The sequence below is a fragment of the Amia ocellicauda genome, chromosome 6 (genome assembly GCF_036373705.1).
Source record: "Amia ocellicauda isolate fAmiCal2 chromosome 6, fAmiCal2.hap1, whole genome shotgun sequence".
NCBI lineage: Eukaryota > Metazoa > Chordata > Actinopteri > Amiiformes > Amiidae > Amia > Amia ocellicauda.
Window position 1 is genome coordinate 16,240,705 of NC_089855.1, and position 14,602 is coordinate 16,255,306.

Below are 14,602 nucleotides of genomic sequence, written 5' to 3' on the forward strand. Positions count from 1 at the left end.
TTCTAGGCTCCTTGATGTTGCTGTTCGATAAGTACATTACACAATAAGTACAAGTACACAAATTTTCAGAAGCAGATTATACTACATTGACAACAGTAATAAATAATATAAGACCAGATCCAAATATCTAAGTTGAGAGGACTCTGGTATTTAGTTTGTTTTTGTTTTGTTTTGTTTTTTTGGTGAGTACTTTGGGTGACACATTTTGATTGCCAGGTTATTTAATCTGTATTTTACGTTTTGATGTGATTTATTGGAATGGTTAGTTACCTTTTGTGAATTATTTTTTTTACTTTGGTTTTCCATGGCTGATCTCAATTCAAATTGTATAGCAAATATTTCACTCGGCAAACACCCGTAAAACCACCTTCAGTCATCTGTGGCAGAACAATTTCGTTTTTGTTCCACAAATAAAGTGTTATTTGGACTAAAGTGCCAATGAATGAACCTGTGACGAGACATAATTGTTTAAGGAGAACAGAAAGCCTTTTCAATTATAATCTTTGGAGAAAGGGAATTAGACGGTATCTGCTCAATACTCTGTCCTGAAATTTCAAGAGTCAGCCTAATCGGACCCTCTGTGTTAGTGAGGCTTTGAAATTGCTTTCTCCTCCAGATCTTTGACCCTTCAGTAGTTCAGAGTGATATTTTATATCAGACTGCGATAGTATTACTGAGTGTGCAACGCTGTGACAGAGATGGGATTTCACTCGTCCTAACCTTTGTCAAGTGTCACCTTTTCTGCTGTCTGCTTTGGTTTTAATTTTTCCCCCTACCTTTTTTCTAGCTTGGTGCTTCAGTTCTTAAACCCTGAAGGATGTGGCTTCCATATAGTTTTATAGTGTTTTGAGTGTGTCATGTTTTATGTATTAGGGTTGTCTATTAGGTTAACAAACAGGGAAATAATCGTAATATTTTTAGACATAACTTTTAGCTAATTGTTTAATCTGCTATTTTTACATAGGGAAATCCTTAATAAAAATGTACTTGACATAGTACCTATTTATTTACATTTTTTATTATTACATTTATGTATTTACATACATTCCACAAACAACAGTTTCATACATTTTGATTTTGATTTTGGCCCTTGTTATCCTATTGTTCTTTTTATGTTAATGTCTGTAGTTTGCCAGGCATACTTTTGAAAACCTTTTTATTTTTTATATTATAATCCATCCAATTTATTTAAGTACCCTTGAAGATAAGGTTGACTGTTAGGTAGAAGGATTCACCAACCATAGAACATGCTTTTCAATGGCCCCATAAATCAAATTCACACGCAAGTAGAATCTTAATTAAAAGCAGAATAATTTAATAAAGCATCAAAAGAATGTGTATTTGATGCACCATATTCGTATTATATTACATCAGTAGCATTGTAATTTTAATATGCTTTACGATATGGTTTCAATGCAAAAAAATGCCTTTGATTTCCAAGAACATCAGTCTGCTAATTAAATACCCCTTGGGCTGAATTCAGATGAAGAATTCCCTTAACAGGAGATTTTTTAAGATGTAGGTCAGGAAAATAAATAGCCAAGGGTTTTAATAGAATTTGTTTATTAATGTCAAAAAATTCCAATCAGCCCTTGCTACCTTCTCCCTTCTCCTCTGGCCTCCTGACAGACATCCAAATGCTTCCAATTTTACTTTGAGATTAGTGTGCTGGATAAAATGATGACAATACAGTAAGTTTGGTACTGTAAGCCAAGGCTATCCCACTTGAAATTGCCCCTCTCAGTCCTGGTGGACCCGAAAGATGTGATCTACAACTAGCACCCATACTCTACTTGAGCACAGCCCTGTGCATTTTATATATTAGTGAGCCTCATAATGTGAAAAGTGTTTTGCAATCCTTTACCTGGTTTCAAGCTGGTTGCATCTTGATTAATGGTTTAAAATAGTAGGGTCATGGGAAATACCCTTCGGTTAAATATATAAATATGTACATATAGTTCCTGCCATTTCTATATTCAATACAATAGTCACACTGTAAATAAAGGGTCTGCTGATTTCCATTCCACCTCAGTTCTCAATTATTTATTTAAATACATTATTTACTTAACTGGACAAATTTAATTTCTGGTCTTAAAGAAATAAGACGTATATTTTTATATTCAGATTTGTATTATTGTAGTTTTTAATTCATGTTCGACTTACTGGTTGAAGTAAGTGATTTCTGCAGGTTTAACCGATTTACACAATTATTTTAATATTTTGTCTGAGGAAACCAATTACAATTATTTTTAAAGAATTCTGCGTTACAGGTACAACCTCACATTTTTCTTGAAAATTGTAAATTATGTACCAATATACATGATTCTTCAAACTTCAGATTTGTCTAGAACATTACTCTGTACCTGGACAGTGTTGTTGGAGGGTAAAAAGGAACTTAAGCTCTCTGTTTGGCAAGACATCATCAAGCAATGAAAGGTTCACCAATGAAGCTTCATAGAGCCGTACTATAGGCTAATTTTAATGAAATTTTTAATGAAATATATTTTTGTTTTCTGTCTTTTAGATTGTGATACAGTCTCCATTCCCCTACAATTCCACCCTAAAATGCCAGGCAGGTATCTCTGTCAGGTTGTTATCCGTTCTCCACGAGATGTCCGTGTGCATCTTGTTGAATGTGTGGTACATGGGGAGGACACAGATGGAGACCTGGAGTTTGTAGCTCCTGCCCACCAGTCTGTCACTCAGGATATTCCACTGGTAAGTCAAAAATTCCATCTGAAAGTTCAAGCAGAACTGTTGTTCGTAGTTATTAATTTCCTGGTGTTCTTATGTATTTCTACTTTTTTTTTGCACACACTGAAAACTTTGAAAAAGTTGCTTGGCTACCACATGACTGTCTCCTACTGTTTTATAATTATTGTAGATCATGATTTTTGAATTTCACAATTGTGAAATTGGTGTTAATTTCCCCCATTTGTGCATTTTTCTCTAAATGGGTCGACAAAGACAAAGAAAATTATCATATCATGTTGCAATGCATATTTATTTAGTCAGTCCTTTATTGAGCCAACTGTTTTGAAAGATTAAAGAATCATAACAAAAACATACAGCCAGCCATTGTACAGCAATTTTCAACAAAATGTATTTAAAGATAAAACTTTTCAGCCGTGCAGACTCTACAATGAAGTTGTCAGTGTAAGATTGTCAGTAATGTGTGCCTATGGGAAGATACTGTAAAGCTCTATGTAATGTCAATCATTTCATACAAAGCCTGCTGCAGATGGGAGCAATGATTCAGTCATGTGAAAAATTGAACTAAGAGCTACAGCCTTGCAGAAGATACATTATGTTCAATATTTCAGATTCCTAGGTTAGGGCTCAGCTATCTTGGCTCTCCTTTTTCCAACCAGTCCAACTTCCATACATCTTCTGTTTGTGTCGCATCTTAAGACAATTAATTAAAGTATCATTCACTATGTGCAAAGAAAGTGGAAATTAAAATAGATCAATCAGTTGCAGATAATTTAATAATGACAATTTTTTCAATATTATCCCATTTAACTGTCTTCCCAAATGTGAAAAATGAATAATGCCCTCTTGACTCTTGTATTTTTCTCCAGAGCAACGAGACCGCCCAGGATTGGAAACTTCGAGGTATTGTTGAAGGACAGGGGTTTCATGGCCCTGCAGTGCTTTATGTGAGAGCTGGGGAGAGAGTTGGATACCCCTTGATGTTTAGACCTATCTCAGAATGTGTTACCATGGTAAGACGCTACTGTATTTTGTACATATTATGCAACATACATGCAATACACAGAAAACCAGGACACAAACAACTGCATAATTAAATAGATTTCTGGTGCTTGTAAGATGTAAATGTCAGTAAGATCTTAACATGTTAGTGTTTAAGGGAATGATTTATGAAAAATTAAACATCAGCGTCATCAGAGTATACAGTTTTGATCATTGCCATAATTTTTTCCAGGTCTTAAGTTTCATTTCCTAGTGTATTATTATAATTACTACTACCAGGATGTAAACATTATTAGTAGTAAATAGTAGAAGTAGTGACAGTGGTTCGGAAAGTATAGTTTCCTGTTTATATGTACCGCAGCCTAGAACTCAGCACCTTTGTGAGAAACGGACTGGTCCCAATAATTCAGGAGGTTTTAACAGGTATTCTTGTTTTCTTGCAGGGCAAACTTACTCTGCGGAATGAAACAGATGGCACCGAGCACATGTTTGGGCTCAGAGGGGTTGGACGTAGGCCGCTGGCAGTGGACCATGTCATAATAGACTGTCAAGTGAGACAAATCATGCAGAAGGTCCTAATGGTCCCCAATTACACACAGACCAGGTTAATGTGCAAGGTAGGCAGTCTTCATATTAAAAGGTATTCAAAAGATAACAAACAAAACACAAGGCAAGGCTCAATCATGCTTTTTTGCCAAATGGCTGTTACAGTATTAATAAGTAAAGGATCAGGTTATAATAATGAGATGTATTGACATGCTTTTCCACTGTTTGTTTGTGCCCATTATAGTCATAGACCTACAAAGGACAGAAGAGAGGTTGAGATAAAGCAATGTAGAATAGTGTGACTTGGCTGTTTGAATAGACATACATTATATCAAATACAGCAAAGGTCTCCTCCTCCTCTATTGGGCTCAGGCTTATCCTGTTATAGTATGGTCTGTTCAAAATACAATGTGCTGCAGAGTTTATTCCTGGATCAATATAGATAGCTGAAAAGTGAAGGCTCAGCCAATTTGTACTGAGCTCGACAGTCAACAAAGGAGCTCATCTGAAGGATTGGTGAGTGTATTCCTTCCTATCACTACCAGTGCTGCTCCCCTCAAGGACTCAGTGGCATCAAGTTCTAATTACTAAAAAAATATATATTGCTGTAGAAGATTTCCTTAAACACCGCTAAAAGTTCAACATGATTCAAAGGACATATTCCTGTTATATAGAGGTAATTTGAGTTCACTCCAAACTCAGATGGGAGAAGCAACACTCTTTTCTTCCCACTGGTAACTATTTAACTTAAGTTAAATGAAGGGCTGTTGTGAGTGGAAAATTAAGTAGTACATATTAGGCTGCTCAGTTTAGTGTGTGTATTCTCTGCTAACTTGGGCAAAGAGGTCTCTTGGATAAACATCACATATTCTCAAAGTTAGCTGGAGGGCTTGAATGGGGACAGTACTGTCCTATAAAGGACAGACACTCATTTCAGATCCAAAGCTTTTTGATGTGCCATACAAACTGCTTTCAGTGCATCTCTCTCTATACTGCTGGTGGGTGTTGACACTCTTGAAATAGTTGGCAGAGCATTAAACCGACAACCTTTAGCATTTTACCTACTCGTGAATCTTGATGGATTTGTTTTTCCTGCTTTTCCCCAGGGAATCTTACATGAACTACATCCCTTTGTTTAAAATATGAGCCTTTGTTTCGGACTGTGAATGCAGTATTTAAAGCAGTGCTTACTCATGTGGTGTTCTGAAACATGCATTAAATATACATCTGACCTTGTATTATACACATGGATTATGCAGTTTCCTTGTCATGTTGGGGACTGCTATGGTATATAGCCTTGATTTTAAACTAATGTTCAGTCTTTCTATACCAGTGTAGTTTCTGTTGTGTATGAAAAATTATTTTGCCATACAGTTTACATGAAAACAGAACAGAAGTGAAACGATAAGATAAAAACTTGAAAATGAAGGTAGTTTAGAATGAACAGTGGTTTTGCAAGTTGCCAAATCTGAAAAAAGAATGAAATGCCTTGGTGTGAAGATTACTACAGGATAGAAACCACTGTCTTTGTTTACTAATATGCATCTCTGAACCTCTCAAAGAAAGAGATTATTGTAGAAAATATAGGAAGATCACAGAAGATAGAAAACATAGAATGTGACAAATGATGTGAGCATTTTTATTTCGGTAGATGCAATTTATTGTAAACCATTCTTGCTGGGTTTTCTTTTGTTTTACTGATTTTCCTTGATCTAAAATGTTAAAGATAGTATAATCTCCAGAAGCACTGAAAACAGAAGTATTCATAATGATTTTAATCTATGTTGCATGCAGGAAAAAATATTAATAAATTGCACCTATTGCACCTGCTGAAAAGAAAATGTACTCCTATGGAAATAAAAGATTCCCATTCCATATAAATATATAGAAATACATATAATGGACTTTTCTCCATTACTGTTTGTTTTTATTACAGAAAATGCGATTCATGTATATTTAATGTCTGTGTGCCACTGAGAGACTTCTCATGCAGCTATCAGACTTAGTTTTTCTTACCTGCTGATATGAAATTGATTTGATTTGATTCATTCATTTGTTCCAGCAGTGTGAGTTTAATCCTCATTGCTAGTCTGTTATTCTCTCTGTTTGTTTAGGATGTTTGAAGCAGGAAACTCTTCAGGTGTAAAAGTTTGCATTCCCAGCAGATATTTCCTATTCTCCACTTGTGCAGCTCATGTGATTTCTTTTTGCAGAATGACACACACAGAGCTATTCTAGGCACCCAAGTGAAGTCCCACAATAACACTTCATTTTTTTCCCTCCATATCTACTGCACCTTGTTGAAATTGTCTTAGCTGTATAGTACATTTTTAGAAACATTATTAATTCTAAAATATTTTGATCACTTGTTAATACACTTCATTAATAGCCTTTTGAAAACAGTTTTCAGGCACCTTCCATTTGTAATTACACTACATACTTTATAAATATTTAAATAGTATAGTCTTTTTTAGTAGAATTACAGTGAGGGAAAAAAGTATTTGATCCCCTGCTGATTTTGTACATTTGCCCACTAACAAAGAAATGATCAGTCTATAATTTTAATGGTAGGTGTATTTTAACAGTGAGAGACAGAATAACAACAAAAAAATCCAGAAAAAAACGCATTTCAAAAAAGTTATAAATTGATTTGTATGTTAATGAGGGAAATAAGTATTTGACCCCTTCGCCTTAGTACTTGGTGGCAAAACCCTTGTTGGCAATCACAGAGGTCAGACGTTTCTTGTAGTTGGCCACCAGGTTGCACACATCTCAGGAGGGATTTTGTCCCACTCCTCTTTGCAGATCCTCTCCAAGTCATTAAGGTTTCGAGGCTGACGTTTGGCAACTCGAACCTTCAGCTCCCTCCACAGATTTTCTATGGGATTAAGGTCTGGAGACTGGCTAGGCCACTCCAGGACCTTAATGTGCTTCTTCTTGAGCCACTCCTTTGTTGCCTTGGCTGTGTGTTTTGGGTCATTGTCATGCTGGAATACCATCCACGACCCATTTTCAATGCCCTGGCTGAGGGAAGGAGGTTCTCACCCAAGATTTGACGGTACATGGCCCCGTCCATCATACCTTTGATGCGGTGCAATTGTCCTGTCCCCTTAGCAGAAAAACACCCCCAAAGCATAATGTTTCCACCTCCATGTTTGACGGTGGGGATGGTGTTCTTGGGGTCATTCCTCCTCCTCCAAACACGGCGAGTTGAGTTGATGCCAAAGAGCTCAATTTTGGTCTCATCTGACCACAACACTTTCACCCAGTTCTCCTCTGAATCATTCAGATGTTCATTGCAAACTTCAGACGGGCCTGTACATGTGCTTTCTTGAGCAGGGGGACCTTGCGGGCGCTGCAGGATTTCAGTCCTTCACGGCGTAGTGTGTTACCAATTGTTTTCTTGGTTACTATGGTCCCAGCTGCCTTGAGATCATTAACAAGATCCTCCCGTGTAGTTCTGGGCTGATTCCTCACCGTTCTCATGATCATTGAAACTCCACGAGGTGAGATCTTGCATGGAGCCGCAGACCGAGGCAGACTGACAGTTATTTTGTGTTTCTTCCATTTGCGAATAATCGCACCAACTGTTGTCACCTTCTCACCAAGCTTTTTGGCGATGGTCTTGTAGCCCATTCCAGCCTTGTGTAGGTCTACAATCTTGTCCCTGACATCCTTGCACAGCTCTTTGGTCTTGGCCATGGTGGAGAGTTTGGAATCTGATTGATTGATTGCTTCTGTGGACAGGTGTCTTTTATACAGGTAACGAGCTGAGATTAGGAGCACTCCCTTTAAGAGAGTCTCAGCTCGTTACCTGTATAAAAGACACCTGGGAGCCAGAAATCTTGCTGATTGATAGGGGATCAAATACTTATTTCCCTCATTAACATGCAAATCAATGTATAACTTTTTTGAAATGCGTTTTTCTGTATTTTTTTGTTGTTATTCTGTCTCTCACTGTTAAAATACACCTACCATTAAAATTATAGACTGATCATTTCTTTGTCAGTGGGCAAACGTACAAAATCAGCAGGGGATCAAATACTTTTTTCCCTCACTGTACATGTTGCTATCTGTTGTTACTAACACTGGAATCTGGTAAAAAACCGAAAGCTGAAACATTTAAAGACAAATTCTCACAGTGATTTACTCCATCTTTCTTTGGAAAGCCAATTAGATAAGAACAGACAGAACTTCCTTAAACATTCAGTAAAGAAAACATGGATCCCAGGGCAGACGTTTTTCAGAATAACCTGTCTAAGCCTGACAGCAACAATAATAATGAAACATCAAAGTTCTCAGAATGGCCACTGTGTTTTTTTTTAACACACATCTTTATCCATTTAATACACAAACAAAAACCTGGTCCAGACCTGTAGTTTTGTCAGTTGAATTGCCTATTTAGCTGATTTGCTTTTTAGTCAGTAAGAGTCTTGCTGACAGCCAGGCATCCAAAAAAGAGCTTGGCACAGGGACAACACATTTCTTTTAATTTCTGTTTTTTGTTTATTGGAGGTGTTGCTTTATTCTTTCTTGTCTTCAGTTTGTAAGATGCAGCTGAATATCCTTTTTCATCTATCATTCAACCCACAGCGTTTCCATGATGAAAACCCATTATTGAATGTTCTCTGTTTTGTCTAGCCTGATTTTACTCAAGAAGTGGGTATTTTGCGGCTGAGGTAAACATAATGGGAGTGTGGTGTTTGTTTGTTATCACTGGATGTCTTTGTGGTAGGGGTCACTGCATCACGATGAGGTCAGTTCAGGTTTTTTTTTTTTCTTTTCAGTTTGTATCGAAGCTTAGGCACATTTGAAACATCAGCAATTTCTCAGTGTTGCTGAAGGGAGTCTATGCACCTCACCTAAGACAATAGTTAATAATAATAATGTACTGAAAATGCATGCAGCATGGGGACAGAGTAAATGCAAGCACCAGCATTATATAATAAGATTATTACACCTATTTAAATCTAAATTACTGTGATTCAGCTACCTTTCTATTTTTTTATTGAAAAAATGTACATAGCATTTCATTTTACGTAATGCAGTCACAGTGAACAGTGGTTTAAGATTTGAATGTTACTGAGATGCACTAAAAATATGCACATCGCCAGAAGGGAAAGCACCTCACCACCCTGATATGTGACACAGCTGACTGGCAACACACAGCCGTGCCCAGCCTCCATGGGTTCAGATTTACACTGTAGATCTGGAAAAAGACAAATGTGAGCAATCTGGTCTATAAACCTTATGCCCCAGGTTGTAGCTCAGGCTCTCCATCAGGAGAACTTATAGAGGGGTTCAATTTATCAAGCGTGGCCAAGAAATAAACTTTGAGTTAAATGCTGACCTTAAACAGCCCAGAGGAGGTCACACACTCATTTTCTGTAGTTTATGACTGAAAAGAACTGTACCCTGTTAGTCCATACCTTTGTTTTTGTAAGAAGAGGACAGAGAATGGAAGTGGATTTCTATAAAATGCAACCTTTATTTAATGCAGGACGTTTTATTTCTATTTTATTGTAATGACATTTTGTTAGCCAGTAGATCTCTGTAATTGTTTCTTTTAATAATTATGATACTGAGTTCATATATATGGGCTAAATAAACTGTACAGACATGCACCATCTCACTGTGTCTGAGCAGGAGGAAAGCCCTGGACACTGACCAAATGTTCTCAGGTGATCTGTTCAATTAATATTTTAATTGTTACACTACAAAATGGTATTGTAAACAGGGACTGCTTGACCATTTCAACTGGGGAGCAGTAGGTTCTATACATTATAGGGTGGTAGGTTATGACCACGCAGCTACTGCCTAAATTAAACTGAAATTATTTAATGCACATGGATGCTCCTTAAAAACCTATATGTAGGCATTGTTTTGGTAATTTGTGAATTAAATGACTTTGCTTTTAATACATAATTTGTCACGGAAGGAAAATGCTGATCAAATAATGTGACTTCATCTGTCTCACCTCAGATCTATCTATATTTTTCTTCTCTGAAAATATTTTGTATATCTTGATGTCATACAGTGCATGTATGTGTATGTGTTTATTTGATTTGCCATCCATTGTAATTCTCTGAAGATGCTGTATTTCAAGATGACAGATATTGTGAGTAATTTACAGCACCTTTCAGTGTCTTGGTCCCAGTCTGGCTGCCTCCTGTGGCCGCCAGTGCGCATTGAGTGACGTACGTCATGGAAGCAGAAATTACTGTCACAGGGGGCTCACTGCCTCCTTAATGCACTACTCTTCAGGCTGTTAGTGCTCCTATTTACTCTGCAGTTGGAAATCCAGGATGGCATTACTCTGCCAGCAGATCCATATTGGAGATTTGTTTAAAGAAAAATACATAAATTCTTCCATGTCAGCTACGGCACCAGAGAATTTTGTTCTCCCTAGCTGTGCAAACCTAAAAAACCTTTCCAAAATATCAAGAGCTGCAGTCTATTTTTCTGATCCCTAGGTTAGAAACAAAAACAAAATACCCCTGTGTGCATTTCCAGGGATTAGGTGCTGTGAAATTGTCCACATTAAGAGGAAACCTTTCAGGTTGACCTCAGCCCAGGGCTCAGTGGCTCTGGAACATCTGTTTATGAGACTCATCAGGTTGAAAGTGGAGCAGAATGGGGGGAATGTATACCTCCACTGTCACTCGTTCAGACAGGTTTTACTTGATTGCGGTATTTCAAAATGGACTAGAAAAAAAAGTACAGTCCCTGGATATGATGTTATGTATGTATGTATGCATGTATGTATGCATGTTTTTATGTATTTCACAAATTCATTTTACTTACTTCTTCAAACAGATAAGCAAAAGCACATTGTAATACACTGTGGAGATATAATCTTTCGAGTTGCCTTTCTTAATATGATGTCTGCTAGGAAAGGGATTCATTTGGTGAAGAAATTAGCACTGAAATGCCATTAGGTAGAAGAAAAATGATTGATTTTTTTGTTTTGTTTTTAGCAGGAGTAATTATTGTACATAATACATCAGTTTTGACAGCACTTTTTTTTAAATTATTCACTTTTACAGAACAGCTCAATTTGTGTAAAATGGTGTCTTCCTAAATTATTTCATCCACACACAATACATTTCAGGTTCTTTATCAAAATGATTAAAAAACAAAACAAAACAAAACAGTGACAGCAGCTGCTGCGTCCAGCAAGGGGAATTTAAATACCTTGTTCTACTATGAATACTATGCCTGATTGACATGAACACTATAATTGACCATGTGTAGGAATTCCCAGGCTATGACACATCCTGTGAATGTGGAACATAAATAAAAGTGCTAAAGGTCAATTCTGTCAAGACCAGATACACTCAGAAAACAGATCTTGTAAACTTTTAATATCAATTCAAAATGTTTAAGAGAAAAATAGAAAATGTAAACCTTCTTTTCCCCTTCACATTGAAGTAATAATTTAATTGATTAAGCTGTGTGGCACAGGTACACTTATACCTAAAACCTGCTTGGCCACAGGCCTGTCCTGTACAGGGCAAGGTGTGTGTGAAAGGACTGTACATTCACATAATGTGACATTATGGCTACATCAGCCACTGTAACCTGTCTTTACTCTGCCTGTGCATTGAAGCAGACAAGGGCAATTTGCACCCATCCCTTGAATGATTGAGATGTTCTTTATCACTACTAGAAACATGGAGACAGCAGACAACACTGGGCTAAAACTAGGGACACGCTGGCAGTCTTGCCTTCAGGATGAAGTAGACCTGTCTTTAGTTTTGAAGTGGAAATAGTTACATTCCTAGTCAAAACTGATCATGATTTTATCATGGTTTGTACAAAACATCTCTGGGCAGGTTTAGCCAGTTGACTGCCTTATGGATTCAGAATAATTAAATATCTAAAATTAAATATTTTATATTGGGTTCTTGGTTTGTATATAACAGAAACATACCTGAAGACCTAGTTAAACTACCACCACGTCCTTCTCTTATCAATGCATTGCTCTTCCAGTTTTTTCAAATGACAGTCCCGCTCTGCCTCTGACTCCATGTTTAGATTAATATACTTTCACCCAACATGACATACTAATATTCACATACAAATGTTTTCATCACAAATGCAATTTTAGATTCAAACATTTTCACTTCATCTATGTAAATCCATAGATTAATTAACTGGAGACAGGTCTGAGAAGGTAATTGTCTTGAAATAGCCTATATGGATATTTCCTGTTTGGGATTATTGGCTACTAAAAGGAGGAAATTAAGAAACTTTCATCTTAAAGTTGATGTGTCATGACTCAGATGTGGGCACTGACTCATGTTTCCATGGAATTCTGCAAATAGCATTTCAGGAGTTCGAACAACTCCCTATAGAAGTAAGAGGAAGATAATTGTTGAAGTACAGTTTAGTTGCTGCTGCAAAGACGGAGATTGGGGAAGCAAAGGGTGCTATGTCTTAATGCTGAATTGCAAAGAGGGGAGCGTGGCTGTGGAGCTATTTGAAGTGAAGCTACTGACTGAAGGGAAAGGAAGCTTGTTACATGGTACTTATGCTTGTGTGTATATGGGAAGGAAAATCTGATTGGTTGCCCTTAGATGCAAGAGTAATGTTAGATTGGGGGTTGTCCTCCTTCTAAACTTTACATTTAAACTCTATTAATATATATAAAAAAAACAGAACAGTCCTGCAAAGAATTCTGTTTAAGGGTATGTTTGTTAGAGTATTGATCATTATGTTTAGACAGATTTCATTCCTCTTTTGCACTGTTGAAACTCATTTTTGCAGAAGGCGTTAGGCAGGGTACTGTCTAGAGCAATAGGTTTCTATTTTTGACTGCTAATGGGCTGAGACTTTGCAATCTCAATGAGTTTAACAGCATTTTATCTTTCTTTTTCATTCATTTTTTCTATTTTTTTCTATAAAGGAATCCATGTGTTATATGCATTTTCCAGTATCACTGTATTGGTTTCCACTTCACTAGGTACGGTATTTTTCTCCTGTTGTCAGTGTCAGAATCTTATAATGCTGCTTTCCGGCCATAAGGGCATCTGGTAAGAAGTTAAAAGAGGACCATTTGTTCCCTCTATTATTATTTGATCAGTAAGTGTTTTGGACTGAATTCTTTATCATATTACCATATACACAATTCCTAATTATTCCCTCATTTTACTGGTGTTCTAGTATGTTCTACTACATAGAAAAAAAAAATACAGTGCACAATGTGAAAGGGAACCGTTTTTCTCTGGACAGTGGGTTTCTTTGGGAAATGTTTGCCAAGACAGATGCTGAGCTGCAGTTTCAAAGTTGTTAAAGATTAAGTTAATATGCTGATGCATCAGGATGGCTGTTATTAGTGGTTGCTGAAAAATCAACAAAACCACCGCTGTTGTTTTTTGTTGCTGCTGTTGTTGTTTTAAATCCTGCTATGAACAGATTAATTAAAACTAAATTATTGAGTGGTGAGAACAAACCTGAGGCAGATCAAGCACATCTCATGCTCACCAAATCTCACTGCAGGGGATGACTAACTAAAGGAGGACTTAAAAAAACCCACTAATGCGTAAATTATCACATGCAACAACAAAAGACAGCATGTGATTTTATCTAATATATTTCTTTGCAAGACTGGCTCATCTGTTTTTTTCCCCACAAACTCCAAAAAATAAAATGGTAAAGAAAATTGCTTGAAAATGCCATCTTAAAAAAACAAAAACAAAAAAAACAATTGTGAACATGGTCAAGTTCTTTATGGGATATAGTTTAAAATTAAGATATACAAGTATAATGTTTTCCTGCTCAATTCATATGCATAGTGTATATTCACATAAATGGTATCTATATAAATATAGTATTTTTTGATGGGGGTATACATTTTGTCAATGCTAATTCTTACATTAGTCAGATGTTTATCCTCTTTGGCCTTGTTGTTTTTGTAGGTCGTCTCAGACCTGTCAATCGTCAGTGGACCTCCTGTACTGGACATTAAACCAGGACACACTGCTCCCTACACCATCAATATATCTCCATGGAAACGAGGGACCCATACAGGTAGTCATCCAACAACAAAAACAAAAAATCTAAGTATTTTTTCTATGTAATATGAAGGGGGAATAAATTGTGTTGATATTATGTCTGCCTAAACATGAAACTATGGAAAAGATAAGAGAACAAACAACTTCTAATTGCTTGGTCTTAATATTTCACATGTCCTTCTGATTGGTTTCAAACAGAATTTGCTTTTAAATATATACATTAATAAAAGTTGTATTATTATATATAAAAAAAATATATACAAAAAAATGTAATTACAATGCAGACCAGGCAAATGCTTTAGTGAAAACAAAACAAAAATGGTTCT

The 14,602-nt window shown here is 36.5% G+C and overlaps 1 protein-coding gene across 1 annotated transcript in view; it reads left to right on the forward strand.

Moving 5' to 3' along the window:
• Positions 1-14,602, forward strand: part of LOC136751836 (cilia- and flagella-associated protein 47-like) — a 149,050-nt gene that overhangs the window by 66,849 nt on the left and 67,599 nt on the right. Inside the window, exons 14-17 of the mRNA XM_066707595.1 lie at positions 2,525-2,718; positions 3,582-3,725; positions 4,158-4,331; positions 14,181-14,292. Of these exons, the coding sequence (XP_066563692.1) occupies positions 2,525-2,718; positions 3,582-3,725; positions 4,158-4,331; positions 14,181-14,292 (624 nt within the window). The remainder of the gene's footprint in view (positions 1-2,524; positions 2,719-3,581; positions 3,726-4,157; positions 4,332-14,180; positions 14,293-14,602) is intronic.